General features: G+C 33.9%; 1 protein-coding gene across 3 annotated transcripts in view; it reads right to left on the bottom strand.

The window, feature by feature from the left end:
- LOC145680865 (methyl farnesoate epoxidase-like) overlaps positions 1 to 26,995 on the bottom strand; it is a 132,725-nt gene that overhangs the window by 56,994 nt on the left and 48,736 nt on the right. For all 3 annotated transcript variants that reach the window (XM_081751999.1, XM_081752000.1, XM_081751998.1), the window contains exons 3-4: positions 18,959 to 19,210; positions 11,477 to 11,892 (exon numbers count right to left, since the gene is read on the bottom strand). In XM_081751999.1, the coding sequence (XP_081608125.1) occupies positions 11,477 to 11,892; positions 18,959 to 19,210 (668 nt within the window). The remainder of the gene's footprint in view (positions 1 to 11,476; positions 11,893 to 18,958; positions 19,211 to 26,995) is intronic.

Below are 26,995 nucleotides of genomic sequence, written 5' to 3'. Positions count from 1 at the left end.
ATTTTATTTTATACTTTTATATACCATGTATATAAAAAGCCATTAAATATATTTCAAAGTAAATATAATACAAAATTGACTTATATGTCTCTGAAACCTTGTGCTTCTCATGACGTTTCTGAAACTAATGATTCGGTTAAAGTGTAAAGAGGCTGGGTAATATCAGATCCGCTGTGAAACGAATATACAAGAATAAAATTGGATAATATATGGTAGATGTCTGACTACACCTGCATTTTCTTTGAAGTTATAAGACGTTCGTTTTCTTAAAAGATAAAAATTACTACTGCTCGTAAGAATGGCATTGGATGAACTGTAAGGCGATGCTAGTTTAATAAAATTTTAATAAAATCACATTATTGAATTGCCGATCCATCCTGAAGACTGCTCCATGAAAAATATTGGGCAGGACGGTTAGGGAGTTCAACATTTTACGTGAGATTGAAAAGTAAAATTAAGTCACTGATAAATATTTCGGAAAATTTCTTACATGCACCCACCGCTCACTTGATCTTTTAAGACTTTCTTTTGTGCATTGTACGTAAGTTCTATAAATTTCTGCTTTCTTGTTATTCTCATAATTATGTGCTTTGGATTTTGGTGTGTTGTCCCTTACAGAAGCAATGTGTGTCTGTCTACCTGTGGTCTACCAAACCTCAGGTTAAAATTATCTGTGAAGTATTTCTGATGAAAATGGTAAGTAACGGCAGTATCAATACACTTAGCTTTTCAATCTTACGGCAGTAGTAGCGGCAGCATCACTTTCAACACGGAAAGCACATCTGAAAATCTTTGATCACACCGGAAGAGCAATGTGTCACTTTTACAAGGAATTCACTGATATTAAGATGATGCTTGCTGAAAATGCCTTATAATCTAGTTATTTATTTCACAAGAAATATTTCGTTAACGACTACAGCATAACATGATTTAGTATAAGATATAGGAGTGTGGAAGTTTAGTGCGCTGGTTTGTATCTTTTCTTTTTTTTTCCTTGAAGTCGTATAAAAACTCAACGCATTATCACTATATTTCTTAATTTCAACTTTGGAAAGTTGAAAAAGCTCCAATCCGTTATCCCGTATTGAACGTATTTTTCCATCCAAAGAACAATGTAACGATACATGACAAGACGTTAAAATAACATTAAACTTGCATCACCTTATAGTTAATCAAAAGCTCTTCACACAAACCGTAGTAATTTTTATCTTTAAAAATGCACGTTTTACTATTTCAAAAGAAATGCAGACGTAATCAGATATCTTCGATCTGTCATCCAATTCGCACGCCTGGATGACAATCCCAAGTGTGGGCTGAAAGTTTTTATCCTTATATTCTCTTTCATTGCGGATCTGATATTTATCGAATCTCTTTAAAATGAAAACCTTCAGAAGTTAAAGGAAGTAAAAATGCAGAAGCAAGGTGTTGGGTACATGCACTGCAAAGTATAAATGATATTTCGAATTACTGGAGATATGACGATTATGACAAAGACGGGGAAAACTGGTTGTGCAAGACAAAGGGAAACGAGATACGTATGATGAAATAAACTAGTGTTTTCGGGGTACCATTAATCACGAAGGCTAGAGTATTGAATCTAAAAAGCCATGACAACGGTTTCTATGCCAATAAACACCATTCATCAACTGTAGATTTGCTATCTTCTATATGGCTTACTACGAATACAACGAATAAATCGTGAACTTCAGAGCTTCAAGTTGATATAAATTTATACCTACATTCCTTGTCAGGTATCGTTTCGTTGTTCTCTGAATGAAAAAGTTACGTTCAATACGGAATGAACGGATTGTACCTTTTACACTTTCCACAATTGACATTAAGAAATGTAGTGGAAATTCGTTGTTTTTTTTTTTCAGACAAAAGAAAAGTGCAGGCCAACGCACTAAACTTTCACGCTCCTATTCGTTATACCAAATTATGTTATGCTGCAGTTATTAAAGGAATATTTTTTGTAAAAGAAATAACTAGAATTATATGGCATATTCGTCAAACTTCATGATAAAAAAAAAAAAAAGAAAATCATCGTGAAATTAAAGTATTCCCTTCGGCCACATTTGTAATTTACGTCACAATAAAACAATCCGTGAACTGAGTGAAATTTGAAAAGATCGTTAATAATAATAATAATAATAATAATAATAATAATAATAATAATAATAATAATAATAATAATAATAAGAATAATAATAATAATAATAATAATAATAATAATAATAATAATAATAATAATAAAGCATTAACAGAATTAAAATAATAATTACATAAGTAATAAAATTTAATGAAAAGGATTAACTGGCACGACGGAACTGTAACTAGAATCAGCTGTTTAGTAGTTGCCTACGACACCACGACGCTGTAAGTCCTTGTGACGGTGAGAAATTAAACTACTATGGTTACTGAAATAATACATTTCCTCGAAGACATCTCGAAAGCTAATTAATATTCCTGGACGTTTTGATACAATTTAAATAATTGCAAAATAACATCAGATACCTTTTATTCGTCCTGAATATTAAAACCTCAACTTCAACTTGAAGGTTTTTAGGCTTTTCGTCATTGAGAAAGGTCTATTTAACTTGTTTCTGAGTTGAAGAAGGAAATGTTGAATAACCCAACTAATGATCGACTCTTTATAGAGCTCTTAATATCTGGACTACTCATAACGACAGGTTTTCAACTGGTTAACAGTTTTTGTGAAACATCCAGAAAGTAGTCGTCATATTGAAATGGTTACCTCTTATGTTTTCTACGAAAGTACGAAATTTGTAACTTGGTTCAAATTCTATTTCAAACCATATTTTGTGTGATATGCGAGATCTTCTGGGAAGAAGGAATGAGATTTTTGAATGACAATAAAAAGACGGAATTGGAGTAGCTCTATGAATTAAGACAAAATTTTACTAACCTATTTCCTTCAATAGTTCCATATTAGATATTTTCAGTTAACTGGAACCATAACTAATGTATGATCAGTTTGTTCTTTCTTCTTACATATAGAATGAAGTTAAATAATACACTATGCGCATAATGAATTACAGTATCAGTGATATATTGCAATCAATGGACTATACGCTCCAAATAATAGAGGTGTGGCCCCGCGTAGTGTAGTCTGTAACGCTCTCGCCTTCGGTGTGAGCGGTCCCGGGTTCGATTCACCGTGGAGGTATTCGGTCGAAAAAGTGTAAAACGTTCTTTTAGGCCAATCACCTTGAATGAGGTTTTACTGGGTTTTCCTCATTCACACCAGGCAAATGCATGGCATCTAACTTATAGCTGGTATCTAACTTATAAGTCCCAGGCCGCTTCCTTCCTCCCCCAATCCTTTCTTTCTTCTCTTTCCCCGGATAGTGTGCTTGCCAAGGGACGTCATCCCTCAAACGTGACAGACTAAATGGGCTTAGATGTCGAAAGAACAGAAATCTAAATCCCAAACAACAGAGATTAATCTTAAAGTTGAGATTATTTTTCAAGCATCAATTACACAGCAAAAGTCTGTTTCAGTGTTCCATAGCCTTACTAACTGTTTATTTTCTTCAGATGGCACTGATTTTCAGTTCCACAAAAGCTAATCAAATCAGAAATAAACCACAGAGTTTGACAAGTCTTACCTTGATAAGTGGAAACATGACCTGAAATTCATAGCAAAATAATTTTCTGAAAAGAATACTCTAAGGTTTTAATGATGTCCAAATATCCTTGTTTTTTAGTTTGCTGAAGTATAGCGTTCCTTTTTGGGAGCAAGGCTATCTAAAGCGTGGATATATATGCGTTCAAATTTCCCATTAGTAATCGAACTCGAGACCATGTTCATCTGAGACGGGCATACTGGCAACTAGACTAGTGTGCTCCCAAGCTCGTATAACAGAACGTATGCTATAGTTCATTGTTATGTATTTCAAAACAGTACCATTTCTCGGTGTTTCAATTTATGACTAAAGGCAAGTAAAACTATTTATTTGAAGCGCTCGTAAATATTAATGGAATGATTGATGGGATGGCTGAAAGCACTAAACAAGCATTATAATGTTATTTGTTTAATTGCAGTTAATATAAAGTGCAATCCAGCGCTGGGATTATCAAACGAGGTAACACACACTTAACTTGCAATCCGTATGAAAATCGCTTTAGTACTGAAAGATCGTATTTTTCTCTGACAGTCACTATTACTTTTCAATCCACCCACAACACACACACACATAAGATATATATATATATATATATATATATATATATATATATATATATATATATATATATATATATATATATATACGCTTTTAAAAAGATATGAGATGATTGAAAGCAATTTTCAAACCAAGAATAGTTAATACTTAGAGGATATTACATACCAGAATCTCTTTAATCAAGCAAGAATTATTACATTTTGGTTTGTTGAGTTGAAACAGCAAAGTAACATTCATACTTTACGACTTAATTGACAGTCAATTATTAGGGCAATTATTTGAAATGAAGGAAGAAATAATTGGCTGCTGTAATTAATGGAGAGTCAGAAGAAGACGAAGTAGGATAAGTGTCTATAAAAGTAACGAAGAACACGTTACCTCGTTGGGATCCATATAGATAAGACTGATTTGCATATTCTGATGGAAAACTTTCCGAAAGTTAACTATCGTTTACTTTCAAGTATAGATTTAAAGAAAGGTTCTATTCTCGGCCTTCATCGTTCAATTACTTATCTCTCTGACAATCCATCCTATTTAAGATTATAACAGAGACTTTGTTCATCAGCTCACATTCAGTTTAATTGGATGTAATGTTAGAGAGAAATGAAGGGAGAAAGGCAAAGAACTCTTCACTTTTAATTACTTGAAACTTTAAATTCTCTGCTGTGCATAATGGCAAGATAAACTTCAAATATTTGTTCAAATAACCTATTTAAAATTGCTAGTGCGAAAACTTATAATTCCTAAAGTATGTAGCATGTTGAATTAAAAGTAAACTTCATTTTGGTTAAATGACTTACATTCTTTCCACGCAAGTGGTCCAATGTTCAATTCCTGGTGCGCGGGGCCGAGGATAAATCCTACTCAAAAGAAGATAAATGTCCGTATTCAATTTAAGCAGTAGGTTCGACCTAATAGTTTTAATGTTGAAAAGCAATCTTTAACTTTTATCGGTTCCTGGTGGGGTCACTCGATCGAAAAAATGTAACACGCTTTTTTAGGCCAGCCACCCTGAATGAGGTTTTAATTCACATCAGTAAAATGCCGGGGTGGTACATAACTTATAGGCCCCAGGCCGCTTCCTTCCTTCCCTTTTCCCGGATTGTGTGCACGTCAAGGGACGTCATCCCTCAAATCGTGAAGGGCTCAGTGGCCTTCGATGCTGAAAGCCCAGAAATCTAACTCCTAATATATATAGTGTTTCGAAACAACACCGACAACGTTTGGGAGGTGATTCCTGACACCAAATAAGACAAAATTTTTTGACAAACCTGGGTGCACAAATGCTTCCTTTCGGAGTTATAGGCTGCCGAAAACATGAAAATGAACTTTAAAAATCCATAGCTCCAATACTATGGAACCTACTGCAGTCGGGTGAAGACATCGCATAAAAACTAGTTTGTGCCCTGTCCAAATGTCCATGTTTCAGAATCTTGCAGTACTTCTGCAAGTTTTTTTTTTTTTTTTTTTTTTTTTTTTTTTTTTACACAGGTAGTTGTTGAGTACTTCAAATTATATGCCCTTAGCCGAACTCCCTCTATAAAAATTGTTGCGTAAGCACCGCAAGATTCTGTAACATATATTTTTGGATATGACACATATTAGTTTCTAAGTGAGGTATTGACCGAGCTAGGTCCCATAGTTTTGGAGCTATGGATCTTTAAAGTTCATTTTTTTTTCATGTTTTTGGCAGGCTATAACTCCGAAAGGAAGCATTTGTGTACCCAGGTTGGTCTATACTTTTTGTCTTATCTCGGTGTTAGGAATCACCTCTCAAACGTTGTCGGTGTTGTTTTGAAACACCCTATATATACTTTGGGATATTAAGAATGCAACATTCAGAAGAAACGATTGCATAACTCTCATATTTTGTAGAATATGTAGTGAGTAGAAGGACTGTCATGTAATTACTAGTGCAGATCCTCTACGCATGGTGTGCATGTATCACACAGCCGGGAAACAATAAACCGGAGTCGAGCCACAGAACTACTGGTCAGTTGTGGATGCGTATAGCGTGAAGGTGGAGTATTTGAAAGTTGAATAATACCTATACGAGAAATATGGTATCAATTACGCGATATTGGTGCACATGGAGGACAAAAGGCAGCTACAGTAATGCGAATAAAGGTCGATAGCTTAAGTAAGGTAACAAACGATGACATACAAGATTCCAATGGAGATGTCATATCGGGAACGTAATAGACAAGCTTCTTGTGTGCATAGTTATGTCGGCTAAACAGTCGCACACTAATGCATGAATCCGTGGCTGCTGTTGCGATAAGTGTGAGTTCGATGGCATATTGCGGGCGAAACATATTTTTATAGCGGCCATTGGTGCGCTCCCTTTGACTGTACCGTGTATGTGCGACTGAGTAGTGCCTTTAATACATGAGAGTCGAATGACACGACATCCGCTTCTGGGACGAATTTTACTTTTGTCTGCAGATTCATGCCATTCACATTTAAAGACACTGTCGCGAAAGACTGATCTGTATAACTACAAAATCACTGGTCGAGCATCATACATTAAAATATGAAGGCTGTTAGGTTCTGTGTCCGCTCGCTTCAAAAACGCATTGATATGCGCTATCAGTGGTAGAAAGATGTGGTATTTTTTTTGTTTTACTACATAAAGTCACTCTTCAGTGATATGACCCTCGGTCACCGTTGGCACGAAATGGTTTACTTCTTGAATGGAAGTCCTATTTTGATAATGATATCTCACGTGGCCTCTCTCCAATTGAACCTTTTAGTCTATTAAACAGTACTATACTTCACTCACTAGGTGCAATTGATTTGCTTTAGCAACTTGATTGAAATGCACGGCGTGTCATACCCCAAGAGGTACCGTACCCAAGATCTCTACACCTCGTCATATCGCAAACATTATGGATACCTATTATGGACATACGTACTACTTGAGTCTGGTGATTGTGCTAGCCTCTTACAATACTATCATACATCATACAGAACATTTAATTGTAATTATGTCACTTACACCTTAAGCTATCTGTCTGATATAGGGTGGGCTGCTACCTTTTCTCCTTGATTTTACATTTTTTTATAGCTTGAATTCATATATTATTGTCGGTTATTTATGCTTAATGCAAGAACTGCATCAACAAATGTATATAAATAAAAAAATGAATATATTAGACAATTGGATGTTTTATGTTATGTTTTCCCGAGAAGGTTCCCTAAAGGGAGAGAATGCCCGCAGCAAAGGCATTCCAAAACTAACAGCTGGGGTAAAATTTAACGACAACGGGCTCATTTTATGTATGTGATGCATAGTAACAAGTTTTCTTTTTCTACACACGTTTAAACTTTATTTCTAGAATTTCAAAGCCATTGATCTTATATAACCAACTGCAATTACGATTCTCATTTATGCAACTACAAGATAATTAACTGAGAAAGTAATAATGAATTAGGATCAAGCATTTCATTTCTGGACTTCTGGCAGCAATGGCTATGTTACCCCGACACGTATGAGAGATGATGTTCTCTAGCGATCACAGTACCCGGGAATCGGAGAGGAAACAGGGAATGGAGAAGGAAGGAAGCTGACTGAGACCATTATGTTAGGTAGTATCCCGCCATTTATCTGGTGTGAAGGAGAAAAATCCAGGGATACGTCACTCAGAATAGTTGGTATGAAAAACCTTTTTACACTTGTGTGATCAAGTGTCTCCACCGGAAATACTCACCTGGGACCTCTCGCACCAAAGACGAGAATGTTAACGAATATGCTAAGTTGCATCATGGAAGTAATTATTTTTGAGTTTGTACAAGTTCGTTTGCCCACAACGCGTCGTAAAAAAAAAAATGAAAGAAAGAAAGAAACCCATATCCTAAAGGGGATAGAGTGGCTCATAATTGTACACTGAAAAAAAATACTAGGATTTCCATATGGATACATCGTATTTACGCGGGTGCGCTCCTTAAGTAATGGGGTAATTTCATGTATAAAAGTACAGCAGGTGGGAACACCATGCCAAGTCTGGAGTTCGGTGTCGAACTAGACTCGCTGTGATTGGATAATTTTATTCACATGATTGATTTCATGTTAAAAACTATTACTCTCGTAAGGTAGGGACTCACAGATTTAGAAAGAACCAAGAGGGAACACTCGTAGGAAGGTAGTAACAACATTATATACCTAAGTTACCACCGTCGGAATGGGTATGGCGTTAATTCTAGATTTGAAATGGTGGTCCCACAATACAAAATTTTCGCTGGACGGTGGTGTAGATCGTACTACTGATGAAACAACATTAATTAATGTGGTGACGCGCGTAACCTGGTAAAAACAGCATTTACATGCCGACTGGATTATGCATTTTTCTCCATGTATAATAATAGAGTATCTCTTAGATTTTATCATTACACTTTCATTGAAAACGCGCATCCTAAGAAGGTTGAAAGGTTTTCCTTAAACCCGTTGTCTCCATCTGAAGTATTATTTAAGTTAAATTAAAATTTTCAGTTTAACGTTCCATGTTTGTTATTTAGACTAAGGGAGACGGATGATTAAGGAAAATGAATGATGATGGAAGGATTGGTAGAATGAGAATCTGGGAGGAAATGGAAGTATCCCGAGAAGACCGACGGAGATTTCCATATATGTTAACCATAAATTTAGTGGTCTGGGTATCGAACCAGAGACTCCACACACGAGAGGCAAGCGCTCTACCACTAAGTTAATGTGCCCCGTATTATTTAAAGGTACGCAATAAAAATTGTCGTTTGTGCCAAATTTAAAATAACTATCAAAAGCATACTATTTCACTTTTTATCTTTGAGTAATAGCTCATGAATATGCATAACTAGGCTTCGGATTTTTAGGTCCCAAAAAATTCAAATTAGGATTTTAAAAAGTGCATTTTAGGATTTTATAGGTTTTTAAAAACACCGTTTATGATTTTTAGCGTTATATTACTGAAAACGGAATATTACTAAACTTTAAACACTTTGTTAGCTATTTCATATTTAAATGTTAACCTTAATTTAGTAAGCCTTATGCTAACCCGTCTTCTGCGTAATAAAAATAATAAAACTCTTCTTACCTTGGACTTTTTTTGATAGCTGAAATATAGTTTAACATATGTATGGCCTGTCGTACTATAGTAGTAGTAGTAGTAGTTTTTTTGTCAGTTTTCTTATATTTGAAATTTTATACAACACCACAAATATCACTTCACTTTTCTAACGATACACTGAGGAAATACGAATGTTCAAATATTGTTTTTCCGGCACTTTTCGTGTTTTCTATAGCGCAAAAAGTGGTCACTTCACTCTCTGTAATGGCACTGAACAACAAAATATTTGGCAAGATTTTCTGTTGTGAACTTTTTCCTGTCGTCTGACAAAATTCTCTTGAATACAGAAAAACTGCGTTCCACATCACACGATGTAAGAGGCGCATATTTCATACTGGCTAATTCCTCGGGATTCCATAACAAATTTTCTTGGACATTGTCTCCACGAAGAATTTGGTCCACTAGTTGTATCTGTGTGAAATCAGGACTGCGTTTCAAAACCGCCTCCAACTTGTCCGCAATTTTTGTTTCAACTTCCCCAGGTACCTTTTTTTCTTTCACTTCTTGAAGAATTTGAAGAGCTTCTGTTAGTGGAAGAGACTTCTCGAATTCAGTGATGGCTTGAGGCAGATAAGAAAAGTTGGCTTTAATGTAACTTAGTTGTTGTACAGCAAACTGTGACTTCAGTGCCTTTTTTGCAGACGTGATTGAAGCGGCTTCAATCTCGTCGAGCGAATCGATGATCTGAACAATGCTTTCAAAATTATCTGCATAGTACTGTGCTGCTGAGAGCCACGTTCCCCAACGGGACACAACGGGCTGTGGTGGCAGTGGTGTGTTTGGAAGCATATCCTTGAAGGTAGCCACTCTGTTAGGAGCTTTCAAGAAAACCTTCTTTACTGAGGAAATTATGAAATTATGTCGTTGACGATTGACTACGTGTTTGAAAGTATTTTTCAAGTTAAAAATAATTATAAAGAATCATTTAGGACGTTATAGATTCTAAAAGCTAATTTAGGATTTTTTAGGTCCTAACCCCCCAATTAGGACATTTTAGGTCCTATAAAACTAATATAGTTCTACTTATAGCAACTTGAAATGTAGAGAAAACACGAATTTTTTGCATTCACTGTACAGGAATAAAATAGGTTCGAACCTAAGAATCCGGAGCCTATGCATAACTGTACTTTTAATAATAAGAAACGTTCGAAACATGTTTATGAAAAATAATGAAGAAAATTGGGTTTGGAAAGACAAGCTTATGAGGAAAGTCTACTAATAATTTGTGTGAGAGAAACAGTATTGGATACAGTTTTTAAGTGGAAAAGAAACTGGTTAGCATATTGGTTGAGAAAAATTGTTTCATTAGAAAGATAATTATAATAGAAGGTAAAACAGAAAGTAGGGAAGTAGATTGCACTTGATAAATAATAGTTTCATTTGGGTAGAAAGTACTGAATACAGCAAATAAAAATAATAACTGAGGACTCCAGTGTAGAAGTTTTTGAAATTGCGATTATCAACTGCCAATCAAGAGACCACTGCGGAAGATATTCGTACGAGACCTCTCTTCTTAAAGTTAAAAAATAAATGAAATCTTTAAGTTTTACATTCCACGGTTATGCCGCTTAGGCTGAAGGAGACGGTGGAGATGAGAGATGAGTGAAATGAAGAAAGTGGGAGGAAACGGGAGAACCACGAGAAAACCCACGAGCATGGTGTTTGTCCACTACAAAGTTCACACGGTGCGAGTTGGGATCGAACCAGGGACCCCAAGCACCGGAGTTGAACGCTCTACCACTGAGCCACCGCGCCCCCTTCTTAAAGTTATTTTTTATATATATTTGTCTACCTAGAAAATAAGAAACCCATTTTTAAAATCACACTCCAGAAATGTTTCTGGGTACTACATTGTTTTCAGCATGACACAATACATATGACGAAGATTTTACATTGATCTCATTCTAATCAGGGGTAATAGTGCGGGGGAACGCGGGAGTACGTCGTCTCCTCACTTCCAGAAAATATCTCTGGCGTCCCCCACTTTCTAAAAATTATAATGGGGAAAGATAGGCATAGGGGACGGCGGCGTGACGTCAAGCGTCAATTTACCTTTTCAATCCACTTTTACCCCTGATTCTAATGCATTTTAATGAAAAACAATTCACAAATTACACAAATCAATAGAGAATAATGTAAGTTAGATGTATATATATCATATCTACTTACTATCATAAATTTCTGCAGTCCAGCACATGATTCTTTGTAATCTTTAAATCCAGAATATTCAGGAAACAAAAATCTAAACCATGGTGCAATGCCATAAGATCCCCCAGTCTGGTTTCCGGATCGTTGGAATTGAACAGCATATTTGACTGCATCTCTGAGCTTCTGTTCGTCTTTGTCAATAAACCGTAGTCCAGTGAATAAGTAGAGAAAGACGTTTGTTGTGAGAACTCCAAAGGCTTCCGGCACCTTTATGTAACCTTCGCTTGCCATCGTTGCTCGGAGCTCCGCAAGTAATGCGGAAACTTCGTCATGAATTGCAACTTCCATGTCTGTCTTTGCCATCCCGACATCTCTCAAATTTCTAAATGCAAATCGTTTCTGTTGTAACCAGACAGGCCCATCAGCGAAGAAAACTCCTATAAAAATATTTTTAAAAAAATAAATACGTAAATATTATGTTGATGCATAAGGATTTCTCTCTCTACGTCAACATTCCGTAGCGTGACATAGAACGTTTGAAATTAGTTATAGTAATTAAGAGTTCACTAATATTATTAATTCCCTCCTCAGTACTGAGTTCCATACATACAATTATACTGTTATAATAATTAATTTCATTTGACAGTAATTATAAATGTTCGCTAATAGTGCAGAAATGAAAATTAAAGAAAAAAATTACTGAAATGCAAGCCTGTTGAAAAACTTTAATTAAAACAAAAATAAACAAATATGGTATGGGTTATATCTAAAACTGTTCTAACCACGTGTAATACTTCTTTAAGGACGACCGCATATTAACCAGAGTATAGGACAGCCAATCAGAGGCAGAGCAGATACGTACAAAGAGACCCGATTCATTTATCTCACACTGAAAGCAGTCAATATGCAGTTGATGAAGAGGATTGGTGTCTAGTTTGTATAAACCCACGATGAACAAAACCGCTGAAAGAACAATTTGTTACTTAGAAACTACACTTATTGGAATTTTCTGCTATAGTCGTGTCTTGAAATTGAGTTTCACAAATACTCTATAATTCAGTAAATTGATTCCTTCCTGTACAACACCAAGGATAGTAATATTTTAAGTTTTCTTCTTTATTTAACAAGAAGCAGAGACTCAGGTATTTTAGTGTTTACGTTGGGATAAAGAACTCTAATAATCTTTATATTGACTGATACGATTTATTTTATATGTATTATAATTTCATATGTCACAAATATCACCATCAATATCCAACAAATTAGTTTACTTTCACCACCAAGTGAATTGTGTATACAAAAGAAAAATGGATAAACAATTATTTTAGAAGAGTCACGGTATGGCGTACCTCCAGAAAAAAGCACAGTTTTTATATTATTGACATTGTGATACATAATTACAGTTGGTACTTATACCTCTTATATTGTTAACGCTGACAATTTGAATAAATTATTTAGTCAACTACACACTACGATTACTTATTATTATTATTATTATTATTATTATTATTATTATTATTATTATTATTATTAGTGATTGGAGAAAATATAAGGTTCATACCATGAGCATAGTACTCAACACTAAGATACTATAGATGTGCACTTGGGTTATCACTGTTAAAGAGGCCTCCAAAATTTGGTTCTCTTTCGGTATTTATGATGCTATAGTGTCCTTAGTTATCATTGAATAATTAATATGGTATTTTATATTTGTGTTTAATATGTAAATTTGAAATATATTAATAACATGACGTAGTGCCATTAAAAGATAACATTATTTTAGGTTGGTAACACTATTACCTTGGTAGTACTGCAGATTACATCAAACAATATCGCCTAGCCAACATTTGCGTGTACAAAATTTCATTTGTAAGATTAAAAGTTAAAAGTGTATTTCAAGGAAAATGGTTCATCCTGTATATGTTATTCCTAGTTCTAACCTATAATCTATTACTTCGAACAAGCACCTTACTTCCCAGATTATTGTATGCGATATCTTCGTAAACTACAGGAAATAAATCGGCAACTCTACCTCTGCTGTAACAGCTTAATGGAACCACTAGTTATAATCATTTCATTTCTTCTGACATTCATGGTTCATGGTACATCAGTTACTCTTAGTACTGTTTGACGACACGTGTCTATTTCATTACCTGAATTACGTACATTAGTATGCAATATGGAACTTTGCAGTGTTTGACACAAGTTTCCTGCTTGATGATCTCCACCCGCACACGACTTTTATTTACTTCATTTTATTTTTGTGAGTATACCTGTTACATGTCGATTATCGGGTTGATTCGTAGTCACTACAACTGCTGCTGCTCATCTGTAGGAGCACACAGTGTTATTGAAACTAATTATGCAATCATGTCTGGATGAAAACTTGTAAAATTTTTGTAACTTAGTAAATCCATTACTATCATCATTACCATTAATAGCCTTGTTTTTTTAGCTACCTAGTTTTATAATTAAACGACCATTAAATGTACTTCTGTATTTGTTTTATGCATATTGAATATAATAAAATATTAAAATCTGATAATTTGAAGATTTTTAATAATGAAGTTTCATATTGTTTTCCTTTGTAATTTGAAATTGCTAGGATTATAGCTCGTTTAAAGTCAGTAATATACTAATTAATATATTCTGAGACTCTTGTCAGTGAATATTAGAATATTTATATTTAAGAATCATAGTTCTGAAGTATGCCTTTTAAGCTAAATGAAACGATAACAAAAGAAATTTTGAAATAATTAGTTCATTCGCACAGAATAAGTGAGTGTTCGGAGAAAACTCACAAATATACTTCTATCAATAGAGCCCACGTCACAAGAGCAACGTTCGATAACATATATTTGTACTACAAAGAGGAACATCCTATCGTTTTTTGAGAGAACGAGGTATATATTGTCTATAAAAGCAATTTGATAACTATTTTATATTCAACTCTGAAATTTTCGTTTTGAAGGCAAGAATACAATAGTTAGATTTACGAGTTTTTCGCAATGCGCAATAAAACGAAATGCGTCAGAATTAAGTAATTTTTAGTTTCTTGACGTTTTAGTATATTCTATGTGCATTTCCATTGGTTTCCGTTGCGCGATAAAGCGCGAAATTTCTAACTATGCGAAATAACGCGAAATTTTTAAAATACGCTTTCATTAATTTAAAAACTTCAATTTTTCCGCTAACGGAACGGTAGAATGTAGCATGAACGGTGGAATTTGGTTGATTCGGACACGGCTATAAAAAGCGACCTATGAACTCGTGAAAAGTTATTCGTCTGGAAAGTGCAGTATAGTGAATGTTTTGTATGGACAAAAGTTCCGAAGTGATGTTTGTTTGAAGTTTGTTGTAAATACACTTACATACGTGTGGGTTCCAAAAAGCAATGTTAATTGTGAGAGGATTTTTTTCAAGTATGGACTGGTGATAAGTGACAAACGTACAACAATGAAGGAGGAAAATGTGGAAACATGTAACATGCTTATGTTTTTAATGCTTAAATGTAACTCGTCCCTATGTGTTTTCAGAAAACAGCAAACCTTTCCTATTCATAGTAAGTTTAGTTACCGATTTTCTTTCAGTTTGATTAAAAAAAATATGTTTCTATAAGTGAAATTTACAAAACCAAGTGAAGTATTCAGTGTATTTTTAGGTAATTATTAGTTTATTTCTGTAGTAATGTATGTATAAAAAGAATAATTGTAAAAATGTCAGGCAATATCTTTTCCCCAAGAGCTACTAATTGCGAAACTTTGTTTATAAAAATGGGACAAAAAGCGAAATATGAAAAACGAAACGCGACATTTTCAAATTCTTATTGCGGAAAACCCGTGCCCCTAAAATAGTACATTTGCAGTGAAAGTCTAGAGTAGTTAACATAAAGGACACAGCAAGTTGCGTCAGGTAAAATGCAAGTTATTTTATTCAAAACTTTGTCAGATGTCCTTTACGTGTAAACTAAGCAATACTTACAATATATATATATATATATATATATATATATATATATATATATATATATATATATATATATATATATATATATATATCGTAGGAGGATATTTGTTTGAAGAACGTATTTTTATTTTAGGAGCCTAAATTTGTCATATTATGTAGTGTTTGACATAATTTTCCTGCTTGGCCCGTCCTATTATCATTATTACTAATAGCTTTATATCCTAGCTATTTAGATTTCTAATAAAAAGTCCGTTAAGTTTATTTCTGTATTTCTATGCAGAGCAAACTTTTACAGAGTTAGAAATTGGATGATTCGGACTTTGAGATGCGCTTCTGCTCTGTATTGGAAACGATCATAGATAAAATTTGCACATCAATAATAGATGATTATGCACCAACTTCACTCATCTAAGTTTTCCAGTGTAACGAACAAACATGAAATTATATTACTTCTTCTAAACGTGAGTAACAGCATTCTGTACCTGCAATTAGAGAACATGAGTAATGCCAAAGATTATTTTATTTTTTATTTGAACTTTTTTATTTATTTATTATTTTTTTTTATTTGAATATATTTTATTTGTTTATATATTACAGATCCGGTGCATAACTTTCCCCTTCTTGTTCGATATTAAGGCAACAAATGTCATGGATAATAAAGGTTTCTAAATACTTAGACTTCTCTATTATTATTATTAAATAAATATTGAGCAAGTTACTTTTGATGATTTGTCCCTAAAATAACCTGTACAGACATTTCCTAATCCATTACTTAATGGAATGCTTATAGTATTACTACGAGCGTGAATAGTTAGAATTCTCATTTTTTTTATATGTCCTGAATGTTCATGTGTTTTAGAATGAAGCTTTTTGGATGGAAAAATGTTCATTATCTCGTATTGTCATTTGGTTGTGTTTTTGTACGTGTAGTTTCTGTTTAGTTTCCCAGCAAAGGTTACACTATGCAACACTTAACTTTATTTATTTATTTGTTTATTGTCTTTCGGTCGCTATTGTTGTTTCTTTAGTCATATTCATCGAACAATTACGAAAATTTGCATAATTCTCATGAAACTTCGCTTTTGTAAGTTTAACATCGATTTGTTTGCAAAAACAGATAACGCTATGAAATGTATTAGACATTGCATTTAAATTAATTAAAGGAGTTTGGTAGTAAGTTCCTCAACATCTGTATTATAACATCAAAAGAGTAGGCTACCTAAATACATAACTTGGGTACGTAGATATCAGGGGCGCCCGAAGAATATTTTTAAAGGAAGCCATCTTCATGGTTGTTATGTTAAGTTTGATATTTTATTTAATATACATGGTTTGCTATATTACGTATACATTGTCGTGAGTCAGGGAGACCCGGGCCCCTCTCTGCTCCCTTCGTGCGACCATGATAGATATCCATGTATACCTGTGTCCTTTTCCTACATTTTCGTTGAAGCGTATCATTTTCATGAATTAGCCCCCAGATGTAGCTCCTCATCATGTTCTCGTTATATTGTCCTTGGTAACCGCGTTCGAAAGTCATAATATCTTGGAGAAAGAGCTCACCGTGCTCTTCTGTACCTATATTTTCCTTAAAACTGTCCAGATGAAAGGCAAGTGACATCCTACAACCCGTTTCGCCATAGTTTGTCTCTATGTTCATAAGTTCCACATAATTTTCAGCTCTATAATTTCCTAAGAAACACTGAACGTCTGCCACACAGCTGTTTCAGGCTCCTTTTTCAATCTCAGTTAGCAACGTGGAGAACTCAGGGGACTGGATTATTATCATCACTTGCGTTCCTATAAACACTCCAGCCTCCATCTTAGCACCAGATAGCTGCAGAAGCATGTCTTGTAAAAACTTGAATGTTTCAGAATCTCTATCCAAAGCTTTCTCAAATTGATTGATAATGCCAAGTTTAATGTGTAAAGGTGGTAACAATGCCACTTTAGGGTCGTATTTTACGTTATGTGTCCTCACAGTGTACTCCCCCTGTTGTGCCTCGGCGTCACTACTGTCTCACAAAGGTAACATGGAAATTTGGTGAAACCGTCCTGCAAACCCATAAGTAAGGCAATTATTTTGAAGTTCCCTATTACTTACAACCCATATTTTGTATATTCTAAATTGTCCAATTAGGTCTTCAAGCTGTTAGTCTTCCTTCATAGAGACGGAATGAATCACAGGAATAGACAGGTGCTTATTTCCATTGCCCAGATGCATAGCCTTGAGACTTCTAGACGAGCTGTCTATAAACAAACGTCACTCTTTCAGAATGCAGGGTGTCTGTAAAGCATAAACACTTATAAGCACAACCCAGCTTTCATACAAAAAAAAAAAAAAAAAAAATGGAAACTGTTCTTTCCTTTTCCTTTGAGCTGTTGCGTTTGCTGATTTATCAACTATTTTCCACTATTTTACCTACCATCTTTCCTCAGACTTAGATCTCGAATAAGATTATTCAAATCTGTTTGGTTAGGATAGTAAGGTTGTCTATTGGCAGTTCATATCTGCAATGTTTAATAAGAAAGGCATACTGTGACCCAATTGCAGTATAATAGGATACTTTATTCTTATAAATATACAAGGTGGCTCAAAAGTAGGTATGTAGTACCGTACTGATCAGCTCATTGCATTTTATATCATTTCTTATTGTTATCCATCAGGTAGACTTAGCTCCTTTGTTCTTAATGTGTTTTTACTTACATCTTAAGCTCGGAAGAGCCGAAGCAAATACACCCATAAACTAGAGTTTTATACTTGATCAATGCAATACCTACTTTTGGATCACTCTGTATATATAGATACCTTTAAATCCTTACAAATAGCCTTTAAACACTCTGCCCAATGCATGTTGATTTTATCGCGAATCTCTCAGTGTTGACAGGTTCTTCAAATCAAATTTAAATACAACTTAACGCATCAAACGTTTTAAGATGCACATATAAATTAATTAATATAAGACAAATTTGATATTTTCGATGCTACTACTTACATAAGCGAAGTTTCATGGAAAAATACACCATTTCTAGTTACTTTCAAGGTAACAGTATAGGAAATCACTATTATAAGAGAAGAACAAAATGAGTGTTGCATAGTGTTACAATACTTTTAATTTGACCTGCAGCATGAGAAAATTGAGAAAATACCGAACTATGGAATAGATGAAGCAAAAACAATAATGATAGAAGCTGTTGTGCTGACCATATACCACGCGACTGAAAACAGGTAGAACGACCATGGTTCTTGAATTTCTTCAGGGAGTATTTCTTGAAGTTTAACGTCCATTGTGAATCTGCTTCTGATATTAGATTTTGATTTCTAGAACACACGTGGAAGGAGAAGCATAGACATAATTTTTACTAAACACTAAATATTGAAGGGAAATCTACCCTCTGTAGTAAACAAACTAGGTCTCTGTGCTGTGGTAATATAATACTTATATATCACGAACTTACTATACTTATGCTATATATATATATATATATAATATATATATATATATATATATATATATATATATATATAGATATTACCTGATACAATCTTTTCGTGAAATGACCGATATTCTGGGACAAATCCTGGAGCTCGACCTTGTAGTTCTGGCCTTGCTATGATAGCCTTGATACTTTTGTAATCATTGCAGACCACTGCTGGAAAATTTCCAATGTACATAGAAAATATTTTCCCATACTTCTCGCTTATTTTAGCTAATGCCAAATCGATGTGAACTGGATGATAAAGATACACAAGTGGATAAGAACCAAAGATGGGAAGCCACGGAAGCCCTAGAGAAGAAAAGAAACACTTTAATTAGGTTGTAATAATAGTGATGGTTTTATTGTTTACAACTACGTATCTACACATTAAGATCAGTTGGAAAAAATCTTCAACGTTTAGCATTAAAATAAGTTCTGAAATCTATTTTCAACGTTTTGCATAATTGTCTCACTAATAAACACATCAGTAAAAGCAACACAATTTCATGTTTAAACTTCGAAATCTTATTTTTCGACATCTTGCTCTCCTATGCTTGATTGGTATTCTAAAGTTAGATACTATTTTATTTGAATTACAAGTTCAATATTTATATATTTATCTGTAGCTTCACATACATGCTTTCACAGAAACACTTCAGAGGTAAACCAATCTAGTTCAAGAATATTTATTGGTTTCCTAAGCGCTTGAAAAAAGTTACGTCAACGTATATCAGGTGTTATTATATTCTAAATGCATTAATGCATAAAGTACATTAAGCAAGTATCAATTTTCCTTCATAATAATTTGTATATTACAGTCGCAAGGTAACCATATGCTTCAGAAATCTCTGCTAAGTATTTTCATCCTTGAAAGAATGTAAGTCAGTCTTCTTCCTATAAGAAGCAGAACAAATTCATCCCATCTTTCACATATGCAATGAACGTAATTAGCACACAACTTAGGGTTTCCACCCTATTTCCTCTCCTTCTGCTCGTCAGAAGAAGGTAGAGAATGAAATTTCTTTCTGTCACGGTACGATTGTTGTTACATTGTACGTAAGGCCATGTGTTTAAGAGACTGTTTTCTGAGAGTAGACGTACCAGTACACTAGGAAGAGCCAAGCCAGATGGTAAACGAATACTGAATCAAGCATCGTGACGTAAACTATATTGACAAATCTCTCATGGACAATAATTAGGGTTGCATATTTCATATTTAAATAACTAAAATGTATATTCCGTCGTTCCTAATTACAGGATTAAATACAGGATTGAATATATATAATTGTTTTATTTTTTAAATATATTTTTGATTGTATTAATTGGGAAAGTGACTACATTATCAAGTCGTTCCTGAGTTTTAAGATATGCTACTTGAAAGGGATTTGTTAAACTTGAATTCTGACTTTCTTGCACATAAAGACACCAGGGAAGGTCTTGAGAATTTTGATATAAATGTAGAAAAGATGTTTTTCTTGATGAGGAAGCTCTATAATGAGAAAAAGCTTGAGAGAAAATACACGAATAAGGTAGAAGATGAAAGCTGCAAGCAAAGTTTGGAACTGTTAGCCATTTATTGCTTGTTCTCGACCTCCCTAATATTTCTGGTCGAGGGTTGTTAAGGATCCGAGATATACAATACATTCCTTCAACATACTTGTATTTACAGGTACGCCATGATCACACAGATGGGGTAATTTGTACAAGACAATCATAACTGACAATACGTAATGTAGAACTTGCAGGAAAATTAATAATTTCAAATTATTCGTTACTAATTTTCTTCACCGCCTATGATTACGGGCTCAGTGGTAGAGTGTTCACTTCCGGTGCTTGGGGTCCCTAGTTCGAGCCCAGCTCACGCCATGTGGACTTTGTGGTGGACAAACACCATATTCGTGGGTTTTCTCGGGGTTCTCCCTTTTCCTCGCACTTTCTTCATTCCACCATTTTCATTTATTTCTCATAATCAGAACATCCTTTAGCCTAACCGTGGAACGTAAAACTGAAGATTTCATTTTATTTGCATTTTTTCGCCTATAATTACCCCAAGCAATAATAATCCAAGACATTTTCATACTCCTAAGGGTAACTTACTTGCAACTCACTTCGTTCAGACGAACATGTATTGTACTGGTAAGATTTTATGAAAAGTGTCTCCGGAAATAAAGGCCAGAGAAAATCTTTAAAAGATCAAGAACATAAAAGGGTTTAAATAGAAAGAAAATATTTAAATAGGATGTGCATGCATTTATCATGGACTTAATATCCTTATGTAAGATACATTTTCCTCTGAAACCAATATTAAGAAATCCGTATCCAGAGCTTAGAATATCCATCAACTACCAGATGCTGGATTTGCAAGTAAATATCGGAGAAAGCTCTTACATTCAAGATTCAAACTTTATTGCACTATTCAAAAGATACGTTCTCTCTTCCAACATTTCTTGAAGGGGAATTTCCAGAATTCGTACAAGTAAATGATGTACTTCTATTCTCTGCATTATACTATAATCGTATATATCAAAGTAGCCATGTCGATTTGCGGAGCCTGGAGAGAAACTAAATGCAGCCAATGAACTTCGTTAGAACTCAATACACAACACGAGTAAGTTTTGCGCCAATACTTCTTCATATCAATAACCAAATGTTTAAAACTTTCCAACTACCGGCATATTTATTTCTAAAAATCCTTTCAGATGCGTAATATTTCATTTAAACTTCCAGGTTTACAGTTTAATAATCTTATAATTCATGTCGGCTGCACGTGATTTTTTATTAGTAAAGTTTCCCCGTGTTAAAAAGTTGGATATTCATCACAGTTATCCTTCATGTACCTGTTGTTACGTTATGAGTGTACCGCGCGACATGAATGTAGCAGGATATAGTCCCAAAAATGTTTTACAAAACGATGGCCCATCATTTCAAAATATTTTGAACTACAATAATTAATTAGAAACAAGAACTTTTCACTTTTCCAGAAGAGCCTAACCCCTTTCTCTTATGTGCGGGATCCCTCGAGCACGGGGATCTAAAGCTACTGGCCTTACCCATTTGCTCTACCATTATGTCAAATCTTGTTCATGTACATTCAGTGGTCTGAAAACGTTTCACCAGTCCCCAGGTCCACTATATTGAACTCTTCTACCTAATTCTGCTGCCTCGGATTAGCATTTCAGAAATTTGAGGAAGCGAAAAAGATGGTTGTATTCTATATATTATAAAAGGATTATGTACCAAATTCCCTTCTTCCAGTGGTTAATTCCTTTAGCAATTTAGAAGCAGCTTTTCTTTTCTTCAATCGTAACACTGAATTAGCATACTTTGACCACCACATTGGTTGAATTTGCGAAATTCTTGCAGGTGAATTTGATTTGTCATAACTTTATGTCCAACAGTTTAAATGAAGGTAGATTTTCCCAATCATTTTCATGTTTTTGCTGTTAAATTCACTCCTTTGTGTACTTATTTGTAATGAAATTTCCAAAATAATAAAAGCGAATGATAATCTAGTATTGTGTTCATCAAAGAGGATCTGTATTTCAGTTGCCGTGCCTGTACATCTAGTCCTAATAACTAATAAGAATCCCTTAATCTGTATACAAATATTGAATTCGCGGAAGTGAGAGATATAGTATTTGTACTGTTTAAATCATGCAAATTTGAAGCCTTATATTCAAAGAAGCACGTACCAATAACAACAGTAGCAAGATTTTCCTAGTAATATTAAGATTATCGAATATTTTGTCCAATTTTAACACGCCTTTAGTCATTTTCATAAAATAAAAGCGTAATAGTGGATAGATTGTCTGTGCGATCATAAGATTCAAATAAAGATACTGTGAAAATTGCATTTAAATTGATACAGTAGTTTATAAACTAATACAAAATATACTACATACTCAAGTACATCACGTGTAAGTAAGCAGCGATTTGATTCGGCATGCAGGAAGAGTTTTCTTTTAAATAATCCATAAAATAATTTGCAAGTAATCAGGCACGTAGCCAGGATTTCGTAATAGGGGGGGTCCGAGACATGAAATACTTGGGTTATCCACACCAGAGTTCGATTATTCTAAACTATTTTACTGGTAACATATACTGATTCGTTTAGTCAGGATTTCGTAATGGGGGGGGGAGTGTGATATGAAATATTGTGGTTATCACACAAGAGGCTTGATCACTATTTTACTAGCAACACATATCGGTTTGTTAGGACAATAAAATGAGGACATGATAGTAAGTATTTTAGTAACAAACAATGAAGAAACGTCGAATAAAAGAATATTAAAAAGATTTAAAAATATTTTACAATATCTACGTTCCTTCTTCTGTTCATCCAAATATAACCATTTTCCTTCCATTATGACCTCAACTATTTTAAAAAAGTACGTATCCAATAATGTCTTGTAAAATATTTTACAATACTTGCGCTCTTTCTTTATTGAATCAAATGTAAATGGAACTTTCAACCACATATTTTTTGTTGTTAATATCTGTCAAATACTGTCTGTGGCAAATGACATGTTAAAGGAGCAATTGAAAAACGTTTCTGAAATAACATGTTTAATACTACAGAGAAGCGATGATGAAAAATTATTTTTATTTTTATCTTTTTATTTTTAACGCTGACTCTTCCTATTTCTCGTTTCTTTTTGTTTTATCCTTTCTTGTTGTTTTATTTCTAGTCTCGAAGGGGGGAGGGGGTCCGGACCCCCCGGACCCACCCCTTGGCTACGTGCCTGAAGTAATGCAGTATGAGAGAGCTGTCAAGATGCATTTTTCTGAATAGATTTTTAAAATTAAGAAGATAAATATTGGTATTATTAAAATAATCACCATTATATGACACGCTAATGACAATAAATAAAAAGGAGACAGATCACAAATGGAAGAGAATTACATAACAATTGGTGGAATCAGAAAATATAAGGAAACAGAATAACTTCAGGAATCCGTGAAGGCAGCACGGACTAATACCCTAAAATATGATGAGGAACTCTTCGTATTTGAGTAAGAATTCTACAACTCAACTACCATGTATCCGCAGTCTCCAGTAAATGCACTTATCCATCACTTTCATGATATTTTGTTAACACTCGTCATGAAATAAACATTTTAAACACAATTTTATCTAATAACTTACCTAGCATTTTGTCTCTCACTCTACAGCAAGAAAAACTAAATTCTAGGATGTACAATCATTTCGAAATTTATTAACAATATAAAATATATGAGGTTGATATTAATTTTTTTCTGATAAATTTAGCAAATCTATTTTAAATAGAGTTTCCATCCTTAATGATAAACTTTTAAGTGCCGTAACTTCTTCTTTATCCAAGAAATCATACAAATACTAAGTCAATGTCTTATGAAACCCGGAGGTTCAATGCCACGTTCATAAAAGCTCTTCATTGACTTCTGTACTTAGCCGATTGGTTCCAGTTTATATTTTATATTCTCATTTCTGCAAGATCAATCTTAAAATTGTCCTCCCATCTGTGTCTAGATCTTCTTAATGGACGTTTCACGATTGGATTTCTAGTTAAAATTTTGTATTCCTACTTCTTTCATTCTGGCTACATGACCTGCTTGCCTGAGCCTTCTAAACTTGAGGACTCTAACAATGTTTGGTAAACGGTATAAATTATGTAGATCCTAATTATGAAGTTTTCGTCATTTCCGATTCTCATTCCTCTTGAGTCAGAATGTTCATCTCACGATTTTATTCTCAAATACTTTCAGTCTTTGTTCTTCCCTCAGAATAAGCGACCATATTTTGCGACTATACAGCACAACAATCATTATTATCGTTTTATATATTTTAAGCTTCAAAATTTCTTGACATAATTCGCAAAGACAAAAGATTTTGAACTGAATAATAACACGAATTCCCTGCTTTCAGTAGACATTTAATTTCTTCGCGGATATGATTTTGGTCTGTTAATATTCATCATAGATATTTGAAAGTACTCACTTTGTAGAAAGTGTAATTTGATATTTTGACGTAACAATTATTCACAGTATCACGAGGCTGACGAATCTCCATGTATTCAGATTTCTCTACATTTACTCATAAACTCTTGTCTCTGCATGAGTTCAATAAAACCTCAGCATTTCTTAACGTATATTGTTCTATCATTCCCTTTCAGATTTACATGATTAGCATACGCCTTAGCCTGGTAAAGACCATTCAGCTCTAGGACTTATCTGCTACCTTTGATTTACCTTATAGCACACTTCAGAACAAACATAAGTAATAATGGCGACAACGCATCTCCTTGTTTCAGACCATTCTCGACTCGTGAATAACACTTTCGCTACTTGGACTTTAATTTGGAATTCATTTAAACACATCTTAGTTAATCTAATTAGTTTTTCTTGAGTATTCCAAATTCAGTAAGAATGTTTACAGTGTTTCCATCCAACCGAGTCGCAGGCCTATCTAAAATCAATAAATAATTGATGTACCCAGGTATTGTATTTCTATTTCTTCTTTTTAAGTATTTAGCAAATGGTAAATATCTGGTCAATAGTTGATTCCGCCTTAATCCGCACTGACAGCATCCAACAGTTTCCCCTACATATGGAATCAATCTTCTTAACAGAATGTTTGAGACGATTTTATAGGTTATAGGTTAAAATCCATTTTGTCGAATTTCATGCGAATTGAAACAATGATTCATTCCACGCTTGTGACAATTTCTCCTTGTTCCAGAAGGAAATTTAATTAGGTTTAGGTGGACTTTTATAGACATTATATACTATTAACTTGTAACTTTAAAATGTCATAATACCATATTAATGCAGGTGTGGCTTGTTATTATCTTCAAGCAATTCAATTAAATATAATTTTGTTTATCTTCCCAAACGATGGAATATGTTATATATATATATATATATATATATATATATATATATATATATATATATATATATATATCATCTTGCTTACCCATATGTTAGAATCTTTGTTAGCTTGTCATATCTGAATGAGAACATATAACCTAACTTCTTATTTATCCATTCTTATTGGAGGTGTTGTAATGAGCATTGGATCAAATTCAGTAAAAATCGTTTCAAGTTTAAATTCAGAAAGGAACTTATTTGTATTTATTAGGAGTGTAGTGCCTACCTAATGTGTTTAACAGGAGAGAGCGAAATGTTAGTAAAGAATGTCATAGCATTGTATAATTTTACATAATTTACCTTGTTCATAAAATGCATTGTTAGTGCATGCATTCATCGATAGCTAGTTACGACTAAGGAAAGCAGGATGATTTCATTTTCTAACTTGTGATGAAGTCAGTAGCTGTAATTTACTTTCATATTTATATCTGAAGGCATTTTCATAATTTGCAACGTATTAGAAAGAACTATTAAACAACGTTTTCTAAAAAGCAATGCTTAACACAAGTTATTTTCGCATCATCTTATTCTTTAGATTAATTTATAAAACGTCTCATGCAAAACAAAGTTTCACTGAATTGAGAAAAATCGCTATATGAAAACTACATCCATCTAACTGAAATACTTAACAGGGTGTAACACTTCTATATAGTTAAATAGCAGCTGCTTGATGCTGTAAGAAGACTATTGTAAAATTCAATGACGTATCGATGAACGCAAAATGCTCCACAAGATTGTCAACAACTCACATGCAGTTTGAGCCCTGTGACCATATATTGCATTATATCATTCTTATCATATTATATCAAAATATTTGTTGTTTCCTCTTGAAATAATCACAGAAGATAGTACCTTTTCGTTCTCAGCTTAATGTATTAGTTCTTGTTGTGCTATTAACTCAAAGTGACTCATTTTCTCATTACTGAAACATATCAAGAATACTATAAAATATATTATTTTGGTGGCCAAATTCCAAAATACGACAAGGCGTACTTGAAACAAATAAACATGAATGCCAACGAAACGCCAATGAAACTGCCTAAGCCATTGAGTGCTCAATTAGAAAAATGAAATTAAATCTTTAAGTTTTACGTCCCACGGTTATGCCGGTTAGGCTAAAGGAGACGGTGATAATGAGAAATGAATGAAATGGTGGAATGAAGAAAGTGGAAGGAAACGGGAGAA

Source organism: Thermobia domestica, chromosome 3 (assembly GCF_964235325.1).
Source record: "Thermobia domestica chromosome 3, izTheDome1.hap1.1, whole genome shotgun sequence".
NCBI lineage: Eukaryota > Metazoa > Arthropoda > Insecta > Zygentoma > Lepismatidae > Thermobia > Thermobia domestica.
This window is presented reverse-complemented; position numbering and strand designations above follow the sequence as displayed.